General features: G+C 53.4%; 1 protein-coding gene across 3 annotated transcripts in view; it reads right to left on the bottom strand.

The window, feature by feature from the left end:
• Window positions 1-21,668, bottom strand: part of Crtc1 (CREB regulated transcription coactivator 1) — a 58,594-nt gene that overhangs the window by 18,629 nt on the left and 18,297 nt on the right. For all 3 annotated transcript variants that reach the window (XM_041674432.1, XM_041674433.1, XM_041674434.1), the window contains exons 2-5: window positions 7,211-7,327; window positions 4,476-4,613; window positions 3,639-3,700; window positions 257-351 (exon numbers count right to left, since the gene is read on the bottom strand). In XM_041674432.1, the coding sequence (XP_041530366.1) occupies window positions 257-351; window positions 3,639-3,700; window positions 4,476-4,613; window positions 7,211-7,327 (412 nt within the window). The remainder of the gene's footprint in view (window positions 1-256; window positions 352-3,638; window positions 3,701-4,475; window positions 4,614-7,210; window positions 7,328-21,668) is intronic.

The following is a 21,668-nucleotide window of genomic DNA, read 5'->3' as shown; positions in this document are numbered from 1 at the left end:
CTGCCTCCCAAGTTTGGGATTAAAGGCATGCGCCACAACCGCCTGGCTTCTCTGCATCTTCCTGCCAACTTCTTACAGTTTGGTCAGTCACAGGCCCATGGCCCAGCCCCAGCCCAGCTCAGAATACAGCCAGTGCTCATCACCCAGGCCTGGCTCTACCTGTAAAACACCTGTGCATTCTCCAACACCAACTCCAGTAGCCCTGCCTGGGCAAGATTTTCTGAAGACATGCTGGTGACCTCGTGGGATGACATACCTCTTTTCTGCTGTGTGTCCTGAGACCCGCCTGTGAAGGACTCTACCTGGGTGGGGGCCATTGTGCTCTGGTGCAGGGCGGAGTCAGAGTTGGTCCTGGGGACAGAGGGATGGTAACACAGGCTCAGTCTTGATCTATCCATGTTAGATACAGCCTTGGTCCCTACAAGGGTCTAGGACCTGCCCCATGGGCAGTCTGTGTGGGTCATCCCACCAGCTGTGTGCCCCAGGTCAGGGTTCTGACCTGTGACCAGGTGCACATGGCGTGACACGCATGTGGAAGCCGCTTTCTGCGACAGGTCTTCAGCCTGTGTACACCAGGACGCCCACTCTATCTCACTGCAGTGTGCTAGTATCACAGACATGTGCTGCTGCATCTGACACCATGTAGGTTACAGGACTGAACTCAGGGTCTTGTGTTTTGCCTTGATTTTCCAGAGGTTGCCACCCAGCTTTCCATGCCCAGTGCTAGGCCTGTGGACCTAAGATGGATGCCCCAATGTTGCAGAGGAACCATGGGTGACTGTCCTTGCAGTCAGCTGTTTCTGTCATTTCTCACATTTTTGGAAGTCGCTTGCTCACACTTCCTGCTTACTCAGTTAATATTATTTCCTTCTTGGGTTTCTGAGGGGGTTGAAGATTAGATAGCTATAGTTATAGTTTACCAGATGCAGAAAACAAGTTAAAATAAAAGTAAATTAGGTACAAGACTTTGGACTCATCAAATTAGGATAGACAAGGATTATTTTCTCTGAATTTGTCAAATGCAAATGGACTGGACATTACTGATGTTATTTATAGCCTGTATATATTGTATATTGTCATTGTACTTACCATATATAGTTTTTTGTACAATAGTTATAGCCTTCTCTTTTTTAAAATATTAGACAAAAAGGGGAGATGTAGTGGTATTGCATTTGTATTTGTATAGTTTGCCTTAAGTTCAGAGAGTAAAACAGCCACAGGGATCAGCCTTACAGACCGAGCAGTGGTGACACACACTTTTAATCCCAACAGCCAAGCTAGTTTGCCATAGAAACCAGGTGGTACTGGTGCATGCCTTTAATCCCAGTCCTAGAGAGGAACGTAAAACAGGAGGAGACAGCTCTCAGTTTCATTCTGAGATTCCTGGAGGCAAGAGTCCATTTTGGACTGAGGTAGAGGTAAGAGCCAGTGGCTGGCTGTTTTGCTTTTCTGACTTTCAGGTGAACCCCAATATCTGTCTCCAGATTTTTATTAATTGTTCTGTAGCCCAGCTTTTTTCTATTTAAAGAATTGTGATATTTTTAAAGATTTATTTTTTTGTGTATGGGTAGTCTGCCTGCGTGTATCCTTGTGTACCACGTGAGTGCCAGTGTCCATGGAGGACAGAAGAGGGCATCAGAGCCCCAGCAGCTGGAGTTACAGATGGGAAGACAGTCCATGCTCAATTACGGAGCTGTTTCTCCAGCGCAGTTTTACACGAAGCTGAGAATGGGATCCAGATTATGTACATGCTAAGTGAGCACCAAGCACTCAACAGCCCATCCCAGCTTGGCTTGCTTTAACTAAAAGTGTTAGTCAGGGATGGTAAGTATGGTCCCAGCCACAGCGAAGATCCCAGGAATGTGAGGTCTGCCTGAGGAGGACAGTGAGAAAGCACGTTTGAAAAAAATCAGGCCAGCAAGAGAGCGCAGAAAGTAAGAGTGCTAGGTCATCAAGCCTGATGGTTGGGACCTAGGTGTTAGCCCTGGCACCCATGTGGTATAACAGATCTGCTCAAGGTAACCTCTGACCTCTGACCTCCACCTGTGCCACACTTGCTCTCCCCATCAAAGCCGGGCGTGGTGGCGCACGCCTTTGACCCCAGCACTGGGAGGCAGACAGGTGGATCTCTGAGTTCAAGGCCAGCCTGGTCTACAGAGTGAGTTCCAGGAAGCCAGCCCTACCGAATGAGACCCTCACTCAGAAACACTCACTCTCAAAACAAAACAGAAGTCGACCTGGGCCATAACTGAGTGGCTGAGCTCCCCGGCACCCATGAGGCCCTGGCTTTACTCCCCGCACCACATAAACTGGTGTGGTGACACAAGCCTGTCCCCTCAGTGGCCAGGGCTGGACAACAGGTGTCAGGTCAGCCTGAGTCCATGAAACCCTGCCTCAGAGAGAACAGAGTAGCAGCAGAATATGGTAGCAAGTATCACTATCCTCTGCGGTTCCTGGGAACCCACAGGGCGCGGAGCCTGTGTAGTGCAGCCCTGACCAGCACCCGACACAACAGTGCAGTGCTGTACAGAACCTCACACCTTCAGCTGACAGGACACTGGATATGCTGCACTGTGTACATTGCTTTTTTCCCCAAGATTTATTTTAGTGTTTGTGCATGCAGTTCCTCTGCAGGCCAGCAGAGGGTGTCAGAGCCTCTGGAGCTGGAGTTACAGGTGCTGGTCAGCATGTGGTTCTGGGATTCAAACCTGAGTCCTTGGGAAGAACAGACAATATGCTGAGCTGCTGAGCTGCCTCTGCAGCCCTGCATGGCCTGGAGTTCACAGAGATCTGCCTGCCTCTGTCTCCCACATGCTGCTACGACTGGCAGGGACCTCCACATCCAGTTAACACCGACAAGCAGCATTCCCTACAGCTTCCTTTTCATGGTGCTGGGATAGAAGCAGGGGCCTCATGTGTGGCAGGTGGTGCTTGCTGCAGACCCAAATCTCAGTTGCCAAAGACCATTTAGTAATGTGTCTGAAAGGCAGCTTCCATGCAGCAAATGCCAGGCTGGTGGTGCACACCTCTACTCCCGCCACTCGGGAGGCCGGGGGCCGCTGCAGCCAGTCTGGGCTAGGAAGTGAGAGGTTGTCTCATTAGGAGAACAAAATAAAAAAGAAACAGGCAAGATACACCACCGACTATTCAATTCTAGAAAGAAGAAATAAAAACCAGGTGGTGGCTGTGCACACCTTTAACCCCTGAACTTGGGGAGGCAGAGGGAGGCAGATCTCTGCAAGTTCGAGGCCAGCCTGGTCTACAGAGTGAGTTCCAGGACAGGCAGGGCTACATGGGGAGATACTGTCTCAAAAAAACGAACAAACAAACAAACAAACAAAAAGAAATATGGAAAAAGAGAAAGAGAGGGAAGAAGAGGAGGAGGAGGGAGGAAGGGCAGGAGGAAGAAGAGGAGCAGAAGAAGCAGGAGGAAAGTGGGAGGAGGAGCAGGGAGAGAAATGAGGCTCTGAAGGCTCATGAAGTCACCCTCTCTGTATTTCGAAGTTGACTTCTGGAATCCTTTGGGAGCATCTGGCTCACTTGGTCACTTTCCAGTGACCATGCCCTGCATCTCCTTACACAACTGTAACAATCGTCTACACTGTCTTCTCCCGGAGGCAGGTGGCCCTGGCACTGACCTCCTCCAGCTGGTGTCTGCAGGAGGCGAGAGGTACACGGTGCCATAGGGGCAGCTGTCAGCGTGTATGAGTTAAGGGAACCTCGCAGTGGGCTCTGACCCTCCCTTGGTCACATGTTGGTCATGGCCACAGCATAGGAAGCCTGGCACACTGGCTGGGTGTGGCTTGGGCTCCCAGCTTGTGGCTGGGTCTGCAGATAGCTGGCCAGGAGGGCAACGGGTGTTTCCTGCCTGGCTGGAAGCAGCTGCTGGTGCAGGGGCTCCCTGGGGGGCCTGGCTCATTCACCCACAACTCAGCACCACCCTCCAAACTATTCTAAGAGGAGGCCCAGGCCTCACACTGGGGCCCAGATACCTCATGGAGGCCAAATTCAACTGACCTCTTTGATTGAGGCAGCTCCTAGCACCAAAGGCTCAGAAGCAAAAAGCAGAGAGCAAGCAAACAGCTCCATCTTGCAGAGTTGGGGGCGGGGGCAGGAGAAACCTAAAGCCACTCTGTGCCGGAGGATCTCGCAGTGGCAGCCAAGTGAGGAGGAGGACCCTGGCAGGTGTCCACCCTCCAAACAACAGAGGCAGGACTGTGTGTGGAGTCATCGCTGTGTCCATCTGGGCCTGGCTCTGTCTGCAGCCCTTGAAGGCTGCGCTCCTGATCAGTCCTCTGTGGTTTGGAGTCACCTCCTTAATTCTGCTCTTTGTCCCACTGACCCCACCTCTGACTCCAGCACACTGGCTATCTGCAGGCTGACCCCAGATTTCCCTGATTTGGTGTGCACAGGCAACAGCGTGTGCCTGTTCCCGCTCCCTCCCAATCCCACACACATCCTCTGCAAAAGGATATCTGTCGCCCATGCTTGTCAACTGAGAGGGGCCGGCGGTGCGGGGAGCCAAGTCTGCCGCGCTCACGATATACTCTGTCCACAAGCCCATGGTGTCGTGTAGTCCGACTTGTGTCCAGGCCTGAGGACTGAAACGGTGTCTGGAGAGAAGGAATGGGGTCAGAAAGGAGAGAGGAGACCCAAACCCAGATTACTGGCTGAGGCCTGAGGTTCCCCCAGCTTTACCCTCAGGGACCCCTGATCTGGGGACACATTCAAACTCTACCCCATAGGCTTCTCTGGCAGACCAAGTTCCAGCTGCACCATGGGGCTAGGGTGCAAAAGCTGGCAGGGGTGTCCCAGGAAGGTCAGGAGGCTTGGAGTGCAGCCTGCATGTTCAGGCCAGACAGGGCACTCCAAGCTTTGCCTGGGTGCCAGGGATAGCTCTCCCCAGCTGGCCAGGTGCAGACAGGCCTCCACCCTCTCTTCCAGGCCTGGCCGGCCTCCTGTCCCCACCTACGTCATCTCTGAAGGGGCCAGCCAAGAGAGGCCCCCAGGGCTTCAAGCCCAGAGCTGCTGTGGGGCCCACCTGGCCCGGCACTTGCTCCCAAGAGGATCAAGGCAGAGTCCAGAACTGCTCTGGTTTGAGTGGGAGCCCTCTCTCCTAGCCCCTCTCCCACTCCACCCCAGCATCTCAGCCAGGCGCCACTGAGAGCCAAGTACAGGCGCCTTCCGGAGCTGTGGCCTGGCTGGCTGGCTAGGGCTGCTTACTCACACCTGGGCTGGCACAAGACTCCAGGCAAACCTTGGTGTCCCCAAGGCTGCCAGAAGCCTGTCACCATGTTAGGGTGAACTCAGCTGCCTGTGCCAGCCCAGGACGTGTCTTATCCCCATGACTGCCTGGCTACCTAGCCCTTCTGTCCCCAGGCATAAAGCAAAAACCATTCTGATATTCAAATGGGCTTCCTGCTGGCAGTGGCTGGAATGGACTAGCCACTTCTGTGTGTCTGCCTTCAGGGCTGGCTGAGTAGCCACTGCCAAATCTCTTTGTGACCCAGAGAGACCTTGCTGGTTTGGGATTTTCTATAGCTTTCCCCAAGGAGGGGAAAGTGAGGCTCAAAAATGGCCATGAGCCTCCCCACCAGTCCTGGGGAGGAAGGGGTCAGTCATCTCTCCGAGACATCTGTAAGCCTCAAGAGAAAACCGAGGCAGCTGCTGCCCATCTCTCTAGGCCAGGAATGCCTCCTTATATTAGACCCCCCTCAGCCCTTTGCCCCCATTAGCAACCAAAACCCATCCTGCATAGAGGCCACTAGCCCTCTAGACCCTGCCCAGCCTTCCAATCCCCGCCCTCTTCTCCAGGCCCCTCCTAGCCTTTCAGTTCTATCTAGGATCCAGCACTTGGGCATGTGCATGCTTCCAGGCTTAGATCATAAATCTTGGGACACGTTTGGACTCTGCTGCAACAGATCCCAGGTCAGGATATGTGCACATGGCATCTGCCCAAGAAGGACCCCAAGAGTCCCGGGGGACGTTGAGCAGATTCACCCTGGGTAGGGGTGGAGGGTACCTCCCCAGGAGCCACAGGGACAGCTGTGGGTGTGCACATAAGGGTGAAGGGTGCGCACATCATATGGGTGAAGGGTGTGCACATATGGGTGAAGGGTGTGCACATCATATGGGTGAAGGGTGCGCACATCATATGGGTGAAGGGTGTGCACATATGGGTGAAGGGTGTGCACATCATATGGGTGAAGGCCTCACAGGTCGGGGCTGGGCAGGAACAGCCTCAGTCTGGGGCTCAGTTAGCACAGACACTGAGCTGTGGTCAGGGTTACCCCTAAAACCCACTGCACTGAAAATGCGAAGAACCAACACCCTGAACTGTCCAGTGGGCAGGTGTGGGCCCAATAGGGTCCCTTGTGCCCTCAGACTGAGAAGGGCACTGTGGTGACCATGCAGGGTTAAGTGAAGGTGCTGGGGAGGGGGAGCTGAAGATAAAATGGAGATTACCCACCCCAGAAAGCCAGTGACTTCAGTATGCCAAGCTCTGGAACTCCACAGAGTGAGGTTCCCCAGGACCAAGCTAGCAGTCTAAGCACACCCAGGCACAGACTGACTATCCCAGCAGCCACATGGTAGGGGAGGAGTCATGATTCTGGAGCCTGCCAGCTCTTGGGGACATGGCTGTTCCCAGACCCTTGGTAGCACTGTTTGATGGCTGGAGGGCCCTGTCTGAACCCCCTCCTCTCACTTCTCCTGCAGACTGGGGTCTGGGGAGGAGACACTGGCCCTTATCTACATTATCCTGACAGCAGCCTGCAGCCTGAGGGAGCCTGCAGGGTGTGCGGCTCTGCCAAGAACTGTCTGCAGACAAGTGGGGTCAGGCAGCAGGGGCTTCCTTCTGAGAACTGCAGATCAGTGAGGCGGCTGGAGCCAAGCCTCCAAGGCCCTGAGCTCTTCCAAGGCCTCAAAGCCTGCTGGCAGGTGCAGCAGCTGCTGAGTGCTATGACTAGTCGGGGAGGGGGTAGGCTGACTCCAGGACTCAGTGGAGCTCAGGGAACCTGGAGCGGCTGCCCCGCCAGCCACCTCCAGACTCGGGATGTAAGAGAATGGGTGGAAACAGCTCAGCCTGGGGCCACCCAGCTGTCCCTGCAGGCTGTGGCTCGAGTGGAGCCCAGAATGCAACAAAGTTGAGACAAGAAGACTTGCAATATTACCTAGGAAAGGGGAAATCCTAGGAGGAAAGGGGGCTCACCTGGAAGGAGAAATCCATGCTGCCACTTCCAATCTGGTTCACGTTGGGCAGGGACCCGCCATAGTACTGGCCGCGGCTGGGGCCCAGCTGCAGGTACTGGGACTTCTGCAGTTGAAGCTGGAGAAGCAAAGCCACCAGCTGTCACCATGCAGGAGGGAACATGTTCTAAGAGAGCCCCACAGAATACCCAGACACCCAGAGGGTTCAGGTGGTGGGGTTGAGGGACCCCGTGACAGAGATTCTGAAAGAGGCAGAACCTATTCTAGATGGTGCTCCCCAAGTGGGATAATGCACCCCAAAGAAGCTTCTGACCATGAACTTGTGGAGCTAGCTGCCTGGCTCACTTTACTGAGAGACCTGGGAAAGCCTGGCCAGAAACCACAGACATGCTGGCCATTGGGAAGCCTATTTCAATGGTGGAAAACTGTTTACTAATATAACATGTGGGGGCTGTCTGTCTGACCCTCTAGCCCTAGTCAGCACTGGGGATCCTACCTAAGCCCTCCAGCTCCTTGGGACTCTGAGGAAGCAGGTACAGTCACATATCTGAGTAGCATGCCTGCTAGTCTCCAGCCCTGCTTAGGAGTGCGGACTGTAGGGAAAGGGGCATGGCCCATTTCCGGTGTCTGGACGTAGTGGCCAGGGAGAGTGCTGTCTGCTCTGGCTGGGCTGTGGTTGCTAGGGTCCTGCACTGTGTACACAACAGGGCTGCCTCTCAGTTTCTCTCACAAACAACTGGCAGCCCAACTTCCCGCCCCTCTCCCACGCCAGCCCTTGCTTCCTGGGGAGGCCCTGGACACTGGAGGAGGAAGCAAGACTCCAACTGGCTGCATGCCAGGTCAAGCACCTCACCCAGGTAAACAGCTGTTTCCTGTGTGCCTCAGTGGAGGACAGAGGAAGGTGAATGGGCCTGGATCTTGGGTGCCTCTGCTGGGTCTGTACTGGGAGGTTTCTGTGTTCTCAGTGGATGCCAGCTGGTCCCACCCACAGCACCCCACTGAGTTCCTCCCTGCAGCTATGAAATATGGAAAGGGGCAGGCAAGATGGCTCAAGAAGAAAAAGTGTTTGCTGCTAAACTTAAGGACCCGAGTTCAATCCTTGAACCCCAGGGAGACCTGACTCCTACAGGTTGTCAGTTTGTCCTCTATCTCCACCCACACAAGTGAGTGTAATTAAAAATGAAACAAAGCTGAACAGTGGTGGCCCACGCCTTTAATCCCAGCACTCAGGAGGCAGAGGGGGTGGATCTCTGTGAGTTCGAGGCCAGCCTGGTCTACAGAGTGAGTTCCAGGACAGGCTCCAAAGCTGCCGAGAAACCCTATCTCAAAAAACAAACAAACAAACAAACAAACAAAATTGAAACAAGTGAGAATAGGAGTGCTTCTCGGGACAAAGCCAGTGTAGCTCTTAGTGCCCATCTTGTCCAGGGCTAGGTCACACTCCTTAGGTCCCCACCTGTCTGAGCCTCAATTTCTCACCTCCTAGTGTGAGTGCCACTGATGGGTCTGTGCTCCACCAGTCCTGTGGTGACAGAAATGGCACGGAACAGTACATGTGTCCACATGTGGTTCTCCATGGATGGACAGAGCCATAGGTTTTGGAGACCAGGCGCCAGGGCAGTGCACATCAGGCCATTGTATTTACAGCTATGTCTGAGAACACAGGAGGCCTGGTATTTGGGGATGAACCTCAGAACTGGGTCTGACCAGAACGATCCTCGGGGGTTCCAGTCCACTCTGCAGAAGCTTTGCTCTCCTGCAAGATGTCTGAGCCCCCCCACCTAGCTCAGCAAGGCCTTGCAGCAGCTGCTCTATCTTGGCTGCTGTGGTGCAAACCCCACCTTCCCTGGGGCCGTCAGGCCCACCTTTGGTGACAAACAGAATTTGCACAAGACACCTGGAGGCCTTCAGGACATCCTCCCTGACAGGGTACCATTGCGGTAGGGTATGGGGCGCACATTTGTCGTTCCAGCACTGAAGAGGCTGAGGCAGGAAGGGCAGGAGGTCAAGACCAGTATCTTAAGTGTTTTTATTGCTGCAAGGAAAAAGCATGACCAAAAGCAAGTTGGGGAAGAATGGGAGAATTGGCTTATGATTCATCAGAAGAATTTAGGACCAGAGCTCACACAGGGCAGCAACTCCAGGCAGGAGCTGATACAGAGGCCATAGAGGATGCTGCTTACTGGTTTGTTCCCCAAGTCTTGCTCAGCCTGCTTTCTTAGAGAACCCAGGACCACCACGTGCCCAGGGATAGTCCCACCCACAATGGACTGGGCCCTCCCCATGAATCACTAATTAAGAAAATACCCACAGGCTTGCCTACAGCTTAGTCTCTCTCTCTCTCTCTCTCTCTCTCTCTCTCTCTCTCTCTCTTGGTTTTTCGAGACTGAATTTCTCTGTAGCTTTGGAGCCTGTCCTGGAACTCACTCTGTAGACCAGGATGGCCTCAAACTCACAGAGATCTATCTGCCTCCTGAGTGCTGCAGCTTAGTCTTAAGAAAGCATTTTATCAGAAGTGGCTTCTGACTCTCAGAAGACTCCAGCTTGTGTGAGAACCGCCAGTCTCAACATGAGACCTAACACAGTTATCTCAAGTGGAAAACTTTGAGATGACCCAATAAAGCAGCAGATTTTTCTGTTAGTTTAACGTCCACGGGGAAAAGCTGTAACGTGAATGTGAACGGTGGGTGAAGGCCGAAGTCTCTCAAAGCCCCCAAAGCTCCCTCTCCAGAAACAGCGATGGAGCCAAGAAAAACCTCACCAGCCTGGCAGTAACGTTCTGAGCCACCTAAGAGCTGGAGAATGACCATATGGGCCTGTCATGCAACAAAGAACTCAAAACCCAGGTGTCATGATAGCCTGGCGATGGTGTGGTGGCTTTGATTGTTCATCCACTGCTATCGTGACAGTCATTATTAAGTCCCAGTCTGCAAAGGATGAACCATGTGAGCTGGAGCACCTGACAGCTAACCACACAGGCTCTGAACTCCCAGAATGCACTTCTGGTGGAAGGAATTTTTGCAAGATTTTCATGTTGAAGACAAGAACTCAAACATAGAAGTGGAACCTGGATTTAGTTTCCATCAGTCACTGGCTATGGAGACCTGTTTAAAAAAACAAAAGAGGGCTGGAGCAGCAATGCCAGCAGGATGGCTTGGCAGGTTTGGGCAGCTCAGTACCCAGTCTAATGACCTGAGTTTGATCCCCACAATCCACATGGTGAAGAAAAGAGCCAACTCCCATAAGTTGCCCTCTGACCTCCACATGTGTGTCATGGCTCATTCTCACACACATGTGGAGATATGATAGAAAGATAGATAGATAGATAGATAGACAGACAGACAGACAGACAGACTGACTGACTGACTGACTGTAGACATAGTTTTTGGTTTTTTTGAGAGAGCGTTTCTCTGTGTCCTGGAACTGGCTCTGTATATAAGGCTGGCCTCGAACTCACAAATCGGCCCGCTTCTGCCGATTTAAAGGTGTGCGCTACCACCAACCTAACTAGTTATTAAGGTGTATCATCACGGACCTGGGCTTTAAAGACTGACCTTCAACAAGAACCCAGATGCCCAGGCAGTATGGCTGTGCTGGCACACACTGGTGTGGGCAGGATGAGCATGCTCATGTGGTGTCATAGTGATGGAACAACTGAAAGGCCTGCCCCATGTCTCCTTGGCCGAAATAAACTATAACTGTAAGTCAGAGAGCTTCCAGAGAGTTCTGAGTCTTTCTAATGCACTGTTGGACAGAGGGTGACCCTGGGGTGATGAGATCCTGACCTGTACCCCGTAAGTCCCTCCTACAGCCAAACCACACTCTGTGCTGTCACACTGCTTCCTGAGGACACAGAACTGGTCTACAGAGACATGCCAACCTGGTATCTGCTGACAAGCATGTGACAGGAAGAATAAAAGAGCGCGAGGCACAAGTCCGCCACTCTGTTGGGCTGCTCACACAGGAGTCCGCCACTCTGTTGGGCTGCTCACACAGGAGTCCGCCACTCTGTTGGGCTGCTCACACAGGAGTCCGCCACTCTGTTGGACTGCTCACACAGGAGTCCGCCACTCTGTGGGGCTGCTCACACAGGAGTCCGCCACTCTGTTGGGCTGCTCACACAGGAGTCCGCCACTCTGTTGGGCTGCTCACACAGGAGTCCGCCACTCTGTTGGGCTGCTCACAAAGGACAGCCCATCAGTCCCTCTGAATCCAAACTGCACATAAAGCAGTGGTTTTCAACCTGTGGGTGACAACCCTTTGGGGGGTCAAACGACCCTTTCAGAAGGGGCATATACCAGACATCCTGCATATCAGATATTTACCTTAAGATTCATAGCAGCAGAAAAATTACAGTTATGAAGTAACAGTGAGACACTTATGGTTGGGGGTCACCACAACATGAGGAACTGTATTAAAGGGTCATGGCACTAGCACGGTTGAGAACCACTTGTCCCTGATCCCCAGGCCAAGCTGGCCACTTTGACATAAGCAGGAACATGTGGACACTGGCCCCTGAGGGACCGTCTAGGAGATACAGTAACCCCCCCACTCTGTTGGACGCCTCCTCTTCCCACCCCCAGCTGCCAGCAGGGGTCAACACTGCAGCATTTCTGCTCAGGTCTGTGGATCAAGCCCAGGGCCAGGTCTACAAACAGTCCTCTCTAAAATTCTGAGAGCCCACCTGGACAGAGGGCGGGCAGGCACCCACATGTTTGCTTTAGTCTGTCACCTTCTAATTGGCCCACTGCTGCAGGATTGGGATTGTCTCCGCCTTCTGAGTGCTGCCATCACAGGTGTGTGCACCACAGAGAAGAACAGAAGGCAGCTGGAGGCCCAAGTGCACTCTCAACTGAGCGCCATCCGAACCTGCAGGAAGGACCCTGGCACCAGCCTGGTCACAGCTCTGCTTGTGACTTCTTGGCTCCCAGCCACCTTGGACTTGGATCAGTGAGTCGCTGAGACCTAGTGGCTGCTGTATGCAGAACCAGACTGTGAGCAGAGCTGTAGTGGGGTCTCACTTCCTGCCTGCTGGCTGCAGTCCTGGACCCTTCTGGAATGCCAGCCCTTGTCCATGCTGACAACGAGAGTCAAGGTGGCAGGTGCCCCTGACATACTTCTCACTGCTGTTCTGTGATTAAGGGGCAGGCTGGGCCACAGTTGGCAGACAGAGGAACAGCCTGTCTCACACTGTGGCCATGCTGGGCATCTGGAGGGGTGGCAGCTAGAGGGCACCTGTGGGTGCTCCCGGTGCCTCTCCACCCAGGGCAAATCCCAGGTGAACATGGTATGACCAGGTTAGAATTCTAGAGCTGTCCGACTGCCAACAAGCTGGAAGTTCCTTCCTGTCTTGTCCATCCGCTACACTCCAGGCAGCCAAGGATTTGGGCGCACAGCTCCAGTTCTAGATCCCCCACGCTGTGGCCTTCTTTCTGTGTCTCCACCTCAGTCCATGGATGCCTCTCTCTTCCACACAGCACAGCCCTTGGTATCTGTGGGTCCCACACTCAAAAGGCCCCAGACAAAAAGATCACTGCATCTTTCCAAAATGCCCACAGAGTCCCGTGATTCCCCTAAATGCCACTGTGACAATTCCTACAGTTCAGTGGAGTCAGGTGTTCCAACTCCTGTAGAGAAATTTCCAGAAGGCTTGGCAGAGTCTGCAATGCTACCTCATGTCAGAGAGTGACCTGAGGACTCCTGGAATTTCGTGTCCACAAAGCCCCGGCACCCAAACCCCACAGATACTAAGGGGTGATGAAGTGGCCCTGGATTTGACTCTCACTTTAATTGAGAGTGAGTTCGCCTTGAGACTTTTTTCTTTTCTTTCCCTCCCTCCCTCCCTCCCTCCCTCCCTCCATCTTTTTCTTTTTGAGACAGGATTTTTCTGTGTAGCTTTGGAGCGTGTCCCAGAACTCACTCTGTAGACCAGGTTGGTCTTGAACTCAGACAGCCACCTGTCTCTGCTCCCGAGTGCTTGGATCAAAGGCATGCGGCAGCCACCACGCGGCTCACTTTGAGACTGTTTAAAAAATAGTGTACTTTTTGCCGGGTGGTCGTGGTGCATGCTTTTAATCCCAGCACTCAAGGCCAGCCTGGTCTACATAGCAAGTTCTGGGACAGCCAAGGCTACACATAGAAGCCCTGTCAACAAAACCAAATCCATGTATTTCATGTTTAATTACATACACTGTGCACATGCTCACAGATACCAGAAGGGGACACTGGAGCCCCTGGAGCCTGAGGAACCTGGGTTCTCTGCAAGAACGGTACTCACACTCCTAACTTCTGACCCATCTCTCTGGCCCCAGGAGGGTGGCTCAGTGGAGGTCCCTCTGCTGGCCTCTCCTGTGGGGTGGGCTGACAGGGCATCATAGAAACTCACCCCTGGCCGTGTGTGACGCCACTGAGTCTCTCCTGGGAATGGGAAAAGATCTGGCATTTTCCCTGGAAGACCTGTGCAACTCCCAAACCCACTAGCCCCTCCCAGCCTCACTGTTCAGATGGATTGGCCTTGGGCAGGCCATGGTGGCCTATAGTTGCCATGGCAACCAGCTGGCCTTGTAAAGAGATTAATTGGAACAGGCTGACACCGGGGCTCTGTCCTGTGCAGGGACTGTGGTGAGGAGGAGCAGAAAGCAGAGGAGAGGGATATATGCCCGGTGTGTGCCTTTGTTTCCCCCTTGTTTGTCTGACCTTCTGCTCTCCCAACCCCACAGCCCCTCTACCAGATAAACCAGTTGCAGCTGCCTCAGGGCCTTTGCATGGATACAGCAGGGGGATCAGACACTGCCTAGAATTCCACGGGGTTCTCCCTTCTTCAGTTCACACTCTGAACTTCCTCACCCTGGGTCTGTCACCTCCGTGGTGACAGGAGAGGAGCCTGGAAGAGGAGTTCAGAAATGTCACAAGCAGCTAGGAAAATGCTCACAGCACTGACCAGAGAGAGCAGCTCTAGGGCCTCCCCTTGGGGCAGGAGGGACACAGCTGTGCCTGGACAAGGCAGCTGCCCTCCATTCATAGCTGACATGGGGAAGAGGCCTTCCCAGGGCTGACAGCAAGCACACAAAGGCCCAGGTGTTCACACTGGAGCTCGAAAGCTTTGGAGCAGTCACAGAAGGCAGCCAAGGGCAGGGGACCCTGGAATGGGGCCACCTTCCCAGTGCTCTCTGAGGGAGAACTGGCGTCCCTGGATTCTGAAAGTGTCCCAAGAGCCAGAAAGCTCAGGGAAGGCCTCAAGCTACCGAAGTTCAGGAGGGGCTGGTACCAAGGCTCTGGGGTAGGGGCCTCGGACAGCGCCAGCCACCACGAAGGGGACAGAAGCCACCACAAAGGGGACAGAAGTCACCATGAAGGGGACAGAAGCCACCACGAAGGGGACAGAAGCCACCACGAAGGGGACAGAAGCCACCACGAAGGGGACAGAAGCCACCATGAAGGGGACAGAAGCCACCACGAAGGGGACAGAAGCCACCATGAAGGGGACAGAAGCCACCATGAAGGGGACAGAAGCCACAGTGTCACTCTCACTCAGCACTGACAGAGACTGGGGCTCCTCCCTCCCACACAAGACACCTTGACGCCTCCCCTGCCCATGCTACCCCAGCCCTGTCAACCACCCACATCCCCACATCCCCAGAAGGAGCCATCTGCTCCCCACAGCTAAGTCCTCAGATTCTAAGCAGCAGATCATCACAGCCTCACCCCAATCCTGGTGGAGCAGAACCAGCCCCCGGGCAATGTGCTCAGGCTGAGGACTGGCTAGCTGCAAACAGCTCGCTACCAGTGGGAAGGGAGAGCGTCAGGGCCCCAAGGAGGATGAGGACAAGAGCTATAAGCTCTCACAAAATCCACTCCCCAAGTTCCTCTCCAAGTCCTGTCAGAAGGCTTGTGCTCCCCAAGTTCCAGCAACAAGAATGTGGGACAGCTGCCCCCTCCGCAGCTGCCCTCCGTGCTCACACGAGCTGGGTGAGTGCTCTACCCCTGAGCTGCACTCCAGCCTCCCACAAGTTCTGCTCCCCTGAGGGTCTAAAGGAAAGTGCTCTGGACCCCACATACCAGTACGTATTCTTATTTGTCCCACGTGTGCACAGTTTAGTGAACCAGACCACTAGAGGCTTAACTGTGGCTATGATGGAAGACTGGGGGTGTGTGAAGGGCTCTGGGATGGCTGATCCTGGGGGGGGGGCATTGTGTCCCTTCCCACCCTAGCAGCCCCGACTCTGCTCACCATCTTTATAGATGTTCTGGACATGTACCCCCAGCTATGCAAAATGTGGCCTTTTATGTCTGGCTTCTGTCATGTCCTGTCTGTCTGAGATGCATCCGGCCCACTGCACGCCCCAGGATGGGCACACCACATTACTGTTTGTTTATTCCTCGGATGATTGACACTTGGCATATTTTTCCATCTTTCAGCGGTTGGCAATAATTGGTGAACACAAATGTGCAACGGAGCCCTGGCCTACAAGTCGCAGTGTCCACCTGGGAGGGGCCGTGGTGTTGCTAGCAGTTCTCGGCGCACTGGCTGTGGCGTCTTCCCCAACAGCTGCAAGTGTCACACTCCCACAGGGCGCCAAGCTTCCAGCCTCACCTCCTCCCCAACACTTGTTCCTTTTTGGGTCTCTTTGTTTTTGCAATGCTGGGGGTGGAACCCAAGACTAGAAGCACACTATGCAAGTGGTGCTCTGCCCTGACAGAATCTCAAACTCAGAGCAATCCTCCTGCTGCAGTCTCAAACACGGGGGTTATATGTGTTGCATAAAGTTGACTCTGGTCAACTTTAATTTTATGATTTCATTTTTAAAAAATTAAAGATTATGTGTGTGTGGGTTTGTACACACATACACAGGAGCCCTCGGGCGGAGGTTCCATTACGTGTGTGTGTGTGTGTGTGTGTGTGCACATATACACAGGAGCCCTCGGGCGGAGGCTCCATTACGTGTGTGTGGGTTTGTACACACATACACAGGAGCCCTCGGGCGGAGGCTCCATTACATGTGTGTGGGTTTGTGCACACATATATACACAGGGGCCCTCGGGCGGAGGTTCCATTACGTGTGTGTGGGTTTGTGCACACATATATACACAGGAGCCCTCGAGCGGAGGTTCCATTACGTGTGGGTTTGTACACACATACACAGGAGCCCTCGGGCGGAGGCTCCATTACGTGTGTGTGGGTTTGTGCACACATATATACACAGGAGCCCTCGGGCGGAGGTTCCAGATCCCCTGAGCTGCCTAAAATGGGTGCTGGGATTCTCTAGTCCCCCAAAGGGTCTCATGTAGCCCTGGTTGGCTCTGAGTCCCTACTGTAGTTTCTGATGCTGGAGTGACAGGCAGGAGCTACTACCCAGCTGATGTGTGTGCTTTTACACACATCATTTCATTTGATTTCAAAGGAATCAAAGGTTCCAACTCTTGCATTTGGACTCATCTCAAAAAATTTTTTACTAAAAAAAAAAAATTTTTTTACTTTTTTTTTTTTTTGAGACAGGGTCTCACTGTGTAGTTCGGGTTGTCCTGAAACTCCCTCTGTAGACCAGTTATCCGTGAACTCAGAGCTCCGCCTGTCTCTGCCTTCCAAGCATTGGGATTAAAGGTGTGCACCACCATGCCTGGCACATTTGGGTTCAAGTCTGTCCCCTACTGTGATGTTGCCAGGGTCTTGTCGGGTTACTAGGCTGACCAGGCAAACTGAGGGCACTGTGCCCACAGGAGGGGATGAATGGAGGAGGACATAGGCATGTAGATTCCAGGCTGAGTCACCTCAGCCCCGGGTGGGCCTCCAGCCTCCCCATCTCTGCAGCCCACTGTAAACAGACTGGAGTACACAAGCACGGTGGGGCCTGGGAATGTCTTTAATCAGCCTTCACAGCAGCTGCCAAATTTCCAGACCCGGGAATGAGCAGGTCTGTGGCGGGCGGCGCCGGCTGTTTCTCTAGACAGCGGTGGAGGTTAGACATAGGCACTTGGGCCCAGAGCTGGGACGGGTCCCTTGGGGTCTGTACAGCACAGCTGGTTCTGTGGGGCCCTCCTCCCTCTATGGGGTACCCAGCCCTCTCTTTTGGCCTAGAGCCTACTTCTGAGTGAGGCCTCACAAAGGGAAGAGACACTGCTGAGTCCCTAGTTTGCAAGTGGGGAAACTGAGGTTAGAAGGGGGCTCTGTTACAAATCAGACTGTCTCATGGACCAAGGGGGGTTTCTCTTGCCACCATTTTGGTCTGGGGCTCTCCATGAAAAGTCTACTAACAATTGTACTGGAGCTAGGCATGGTGGCACACACCTTTAATCCTAACACTCTGGGTGCAGAGGCAGGCGGATCTGAGTTCCAGGTCAGCTTGGTCTCCACAGTAAGATCCAGGATAGCCAGGACTATAAAGAGACCCTTGTCTCAAAAGACCAACACCCCCCCTCCCCCGAATGAAACCAGAAAACTCGCTGTATTAGAGGCTGGACGTGGGGCTCAGTAGCGGGGAGCTCAGCGGGCAGAGCACTTGCCCAGCATGCACGAGCCCTGAGCTCCACTCCTGGTACAATACAAACCAGGTGTGGTGGCACAAGCTTGTAACTCAGGAGATGGAGGCAGAAAGATCAGGAGCTTGAGGTCATCCTGGGCTATGTTAAACACTGTCACAATGAAAAACTGGGAAGCCTGGAATATCCACATACCTCAGATTTTAGGGATGCAGCACCTCAGCCTGCCAAGATCAGGCAGAGCCTTGGGGTGCCAGGGTTCTTCTGTGGAAAGCCACAGCAGTGTGGGTCTGCAGGGGTCTCTCGGTCTGGGCTCTGATGTGACCTGAGGTGTATGGCTGACCAGCTGCCACCTCCTTCCCAGGTGACTTGGCTGGGACATGCCAGGCTGGTAACTATGAAAGCTTTCTGGGTTGAGTCACACACTAACCTACCTTGGGAATCAGCAGGAGGCTTGCGGCAATAAGATGATCACATAGGGTTTAAGTCTAGGTACTCCAGGGCAAATGGCCTGTACTATATAAAACTATGCCTTACCAAGAAAGTCCCACCCACCCAACCTCCAAAGGCAGCTAGCTGCATTAAAATCTGGAGTCTCTGCAGTCGGTTAAAGATCTGAAAAATGAGGCCTGGACTTAAGGAGAGGGATGTGGCCAGAAGCCAAGAGATGGCAGGATGACCCAAGCCAAAAGAAGCCACACGCAAGGGTAGAAAGAGAACTGAGCCCTACTCTGCCCTCCCAAGCCCACACACCCATGACATTGAACCTCATCTCACAACGATGTGGGGCTCTGCAAAGGCTCAGAGTGAGTCTGGACCACAGGCGGTAGAGAACTCTCCAAGTGGGTCTTTGGAAATGACAGGAGATCATGGGACTGACACACCAAGCACAGAGCTAACTGAGCAGAGGCCGACCGAGTGAGGAGGTAGACAGTCACAGGAAGGCAGATCAAGGGGACCCCTGCAGGATGCACAAGGAAGATGGTGGGCAGAGAGGAGCAAGAACAGAGGAGAAGGAGGGACATGGTACCAGGGCCTCACCAGGCTAGCTCCCATGGTGGTCAGCAGAGAGGTACCAGGATGGTGGTGCTACAGCTCAGACCATAACAGTTACGAGGGGTGGCAAGGGCCTGGAGGCCAAACACAGCAAATTTTCTAGTCTGTGTAATGTGGGAGGTCCTTCTGTCTGTGTGTTGCTTTTATTGGATAATAAATAAAGAACTGCTTTGAGCCTATGGCAGGGAAGAACAGAACTAGGCCAGGAAAGCTAGGCTGTATGCTGGGAGAAAGAAGGGTACAGTGAGAGAGATGCCATGGATCCTCCTCCTGAGACAGATGCTGGAACATTACCTGGTAAGCCACTGCAACGAGGCTATACACAGATTTATGGAGATGGGTTAAAATAACATGTAACAATTAGCCAATAAAAAGATAGAGCTAATGGGCCAAGCAGTGATTTAATTAATACAGTTTCTGTGTGATTATTTCGGTAAGCGGCTGGGAACTAACTCACGCCCTCCATTCAGCATCTGTGAACCTAAGGAACTGAGGCTCCCTGACTACAGGTTTGCTGTGCTGCTGAAGATAACCCTGATATCTTCATGCCTCGGTGTCCTTAGTGCTACGATGACAGGCATGTATCTCCACACCCAGCTTTGGCCCCTCTCTCTCTCTCTCTCTCTCTCTCTCTCTCTCTCTCTCTCTCTCTCTCTGTGTGTGTGTGTGTGTGTGTGTGTGTGTAGGTCAGAGGTCAAACCTGAGTTTAATTCCTCAAGAGACATTTTGGGGAAAAGCATTTCTCACAGGCCTGGAACTGGGAGTAGAGGTGAAGCTGGCCAGCTGGTGACCCCAGAGAGCCTCATGGCTCTGCTTCCCTACTCGATGGCAGGCATGCACCACCACACCCAGGCTTTCTTTGGGGGGTGTTTCCAACTTTATTTATTTGATGTATGAACATGTACTGAGAGTGCCTCAGTGTGCTTGTGGTTGTCTCCTTCCCTTCCCCACACAGGCCTCAGGGACCAAACTCAGGTTGCCAGGCTTGGTGGCAAGCACTTCACCGGCCTGCACCAGCTCTTCTGCTTGGCTCTAAGCATCAAACTCTTGGTCCCCATGTTTGTGTGGTGAGCACTTCACTGACTGAGCCATTCCCCCAGCATGCAATCCGTTCTTGAGACAGGGTCTGGGGGGGGGGTTGAGACAGGGTTTATTGGTGTAACAGCCCTAGCTGTCTCGGAACTAGCTGTTGTAGACCAGGCTGGCCTTGAATTCAAGGAGATCTGCCTGCCTCTGCCTCCCACAAAGGCCTGGGACACCACCACCTGTGGTCTGGACTGACCTGGAACCTCCTTAAATCTACATCCCATGTGCTGGTATCAGGTATTTGTCATGGAATCTGGCAGGGTGGCTGCTTTGGGAAGCAACTTGGTTCTAGGGCATGAGATGTCTACCCTGGATACTCTAAGCCCTCAGGGATGCTGTGGCTGCTAACTGAGCTGGGAAAGAACCAGTTTTCAGATAAGATTAAAACAGTTCTGTCTCAGAGAACATTAAGCTCAAGGCTTTAGGGTACCCATGCCAATACCCCAAAAGAGAAATGGAGAACTGCAGTCAGGCAGTCAGGAGTGGAGGCAGGAGAAGTAGGAGTTCAAGGTCAATTTGGGCTACAGGAGATCTTGCTTCAAAAACTACAAAAGACACAATCTCCCAGAGAAGACACTGTCCCTGGTCTGCACCTCCACACCAGTGTCACAGCCAGCTGTCCCCAAGTGGCAACAGCCAAGATTCACACCACAGCCACACTGTCTGTCACTCAAAGGACCCCTAGTGGTAGCTACAACCCTCGGTCTGCTTCCTTACTGTTTCCCCTGGCTCAGCACATGGGATGTCCCTGCAGCTCCTCAGGAAGCTAACCTGGGAACTGGCCCACTGTAGACTCACATGGGCCTGCATCATCCTTGGGCACAGCCGGAACTCAGAACTAGAGGACATGGCTGAGAGGAAGCTGGGGTATCTATGGAGGTTGATGGTCAGAGAGTCTAGCTATGGCCAGGCTGAGCAGAAGGAAGCAGTTGGGCATCAGCTGGGAATAGGACAACAGACAGGAAAAACATGGCCATGTCGTCACAGCTCAGCCTCCTCCCTGATGGGCTGCTGGGCAGACCAGGACAGAGCTGCTGATGACCCAAACAAGCCTTTCTGTGGACATGTGTGGCCTCATGCTGGCACAATGTGGACCTAGGCCAACCTTGGGCACTGTCCCCCAGGTTAGTTCTGAGCATGAGGCAGTGTCACAGGGCCACACACACCTTTCTCTATCCCTTCCCATATTTTCATGCACTGTTTTTACATATATTTATTTGTTTAACGGGGGTGGGATAGCTGCATGTGCCAGAACAAATGTGGAGTCAGAGGAAAACATGGGGGCGTCAGTTCTCTCCATATGGGTCCTGGGGGCAGGAGCCTTCACTGCCTGGGCCATCTTGTTAACTCCCTACCCTATTTTTTAAGACAGGCCTCCCACTGGCCTGAGACTCCCTGACTAGACTAAGTGGACTGGCCAGCAAGCTTCAGGGATCCTGTTGTCCCCACTTGCCTGGTGCTAGGACCACACATCTGTGCCATGGACTAGAGCCAGGTCCTCACACCTGCACAGCAAGCACTCTGCCCGCAGAGCCGCCTCCCAGCTGCCCCCTCAGGGTCTCGCTATGCAGCTCAGACAACTCAGCCTCCTGAGTGCTGCTGGCATGGCAGGCATGCGCCACATGCCCAGCCTTTACTCTTGTTCCCAGACCTCTCTGACAATCTGGGGCACATAACGTGAGGTTCCAGTCCCCAAACAAATGGTCTCTCAGTAGGAAATGCCTCACGGATGCCTTTTTCACCTTCCAGAGCTCCAGCCAAGGCATGGAGCTGCCCAAAGGACCCAGAACAGGTTGTCCTACACCCTCCAAGGTTCAGTGCCTCACAGTTCTGGCACCCAG

This window comes from Microtus oregoni, unplaced genomic scaffold (genome assembly GCF_018167655.1).
Source record: "Microtus oregoni isolate MIOR12 unplaced genomic scaffold, Mior012 000025F_ref0000491, whole genome shotgun sequence".
In the NCBI taxonomy this organism is placed as follows: domain Eukaryota; kingdom Metazoa; phylum Chordata; class Mammalia; order Rodentia; family Cricetidae; genus Microtus; species Microtus oregoni.
Note: the sequence above shows the minus strand (reverse complement) of the source record. Positions and strands in the feature narration are given on the sequence as shown.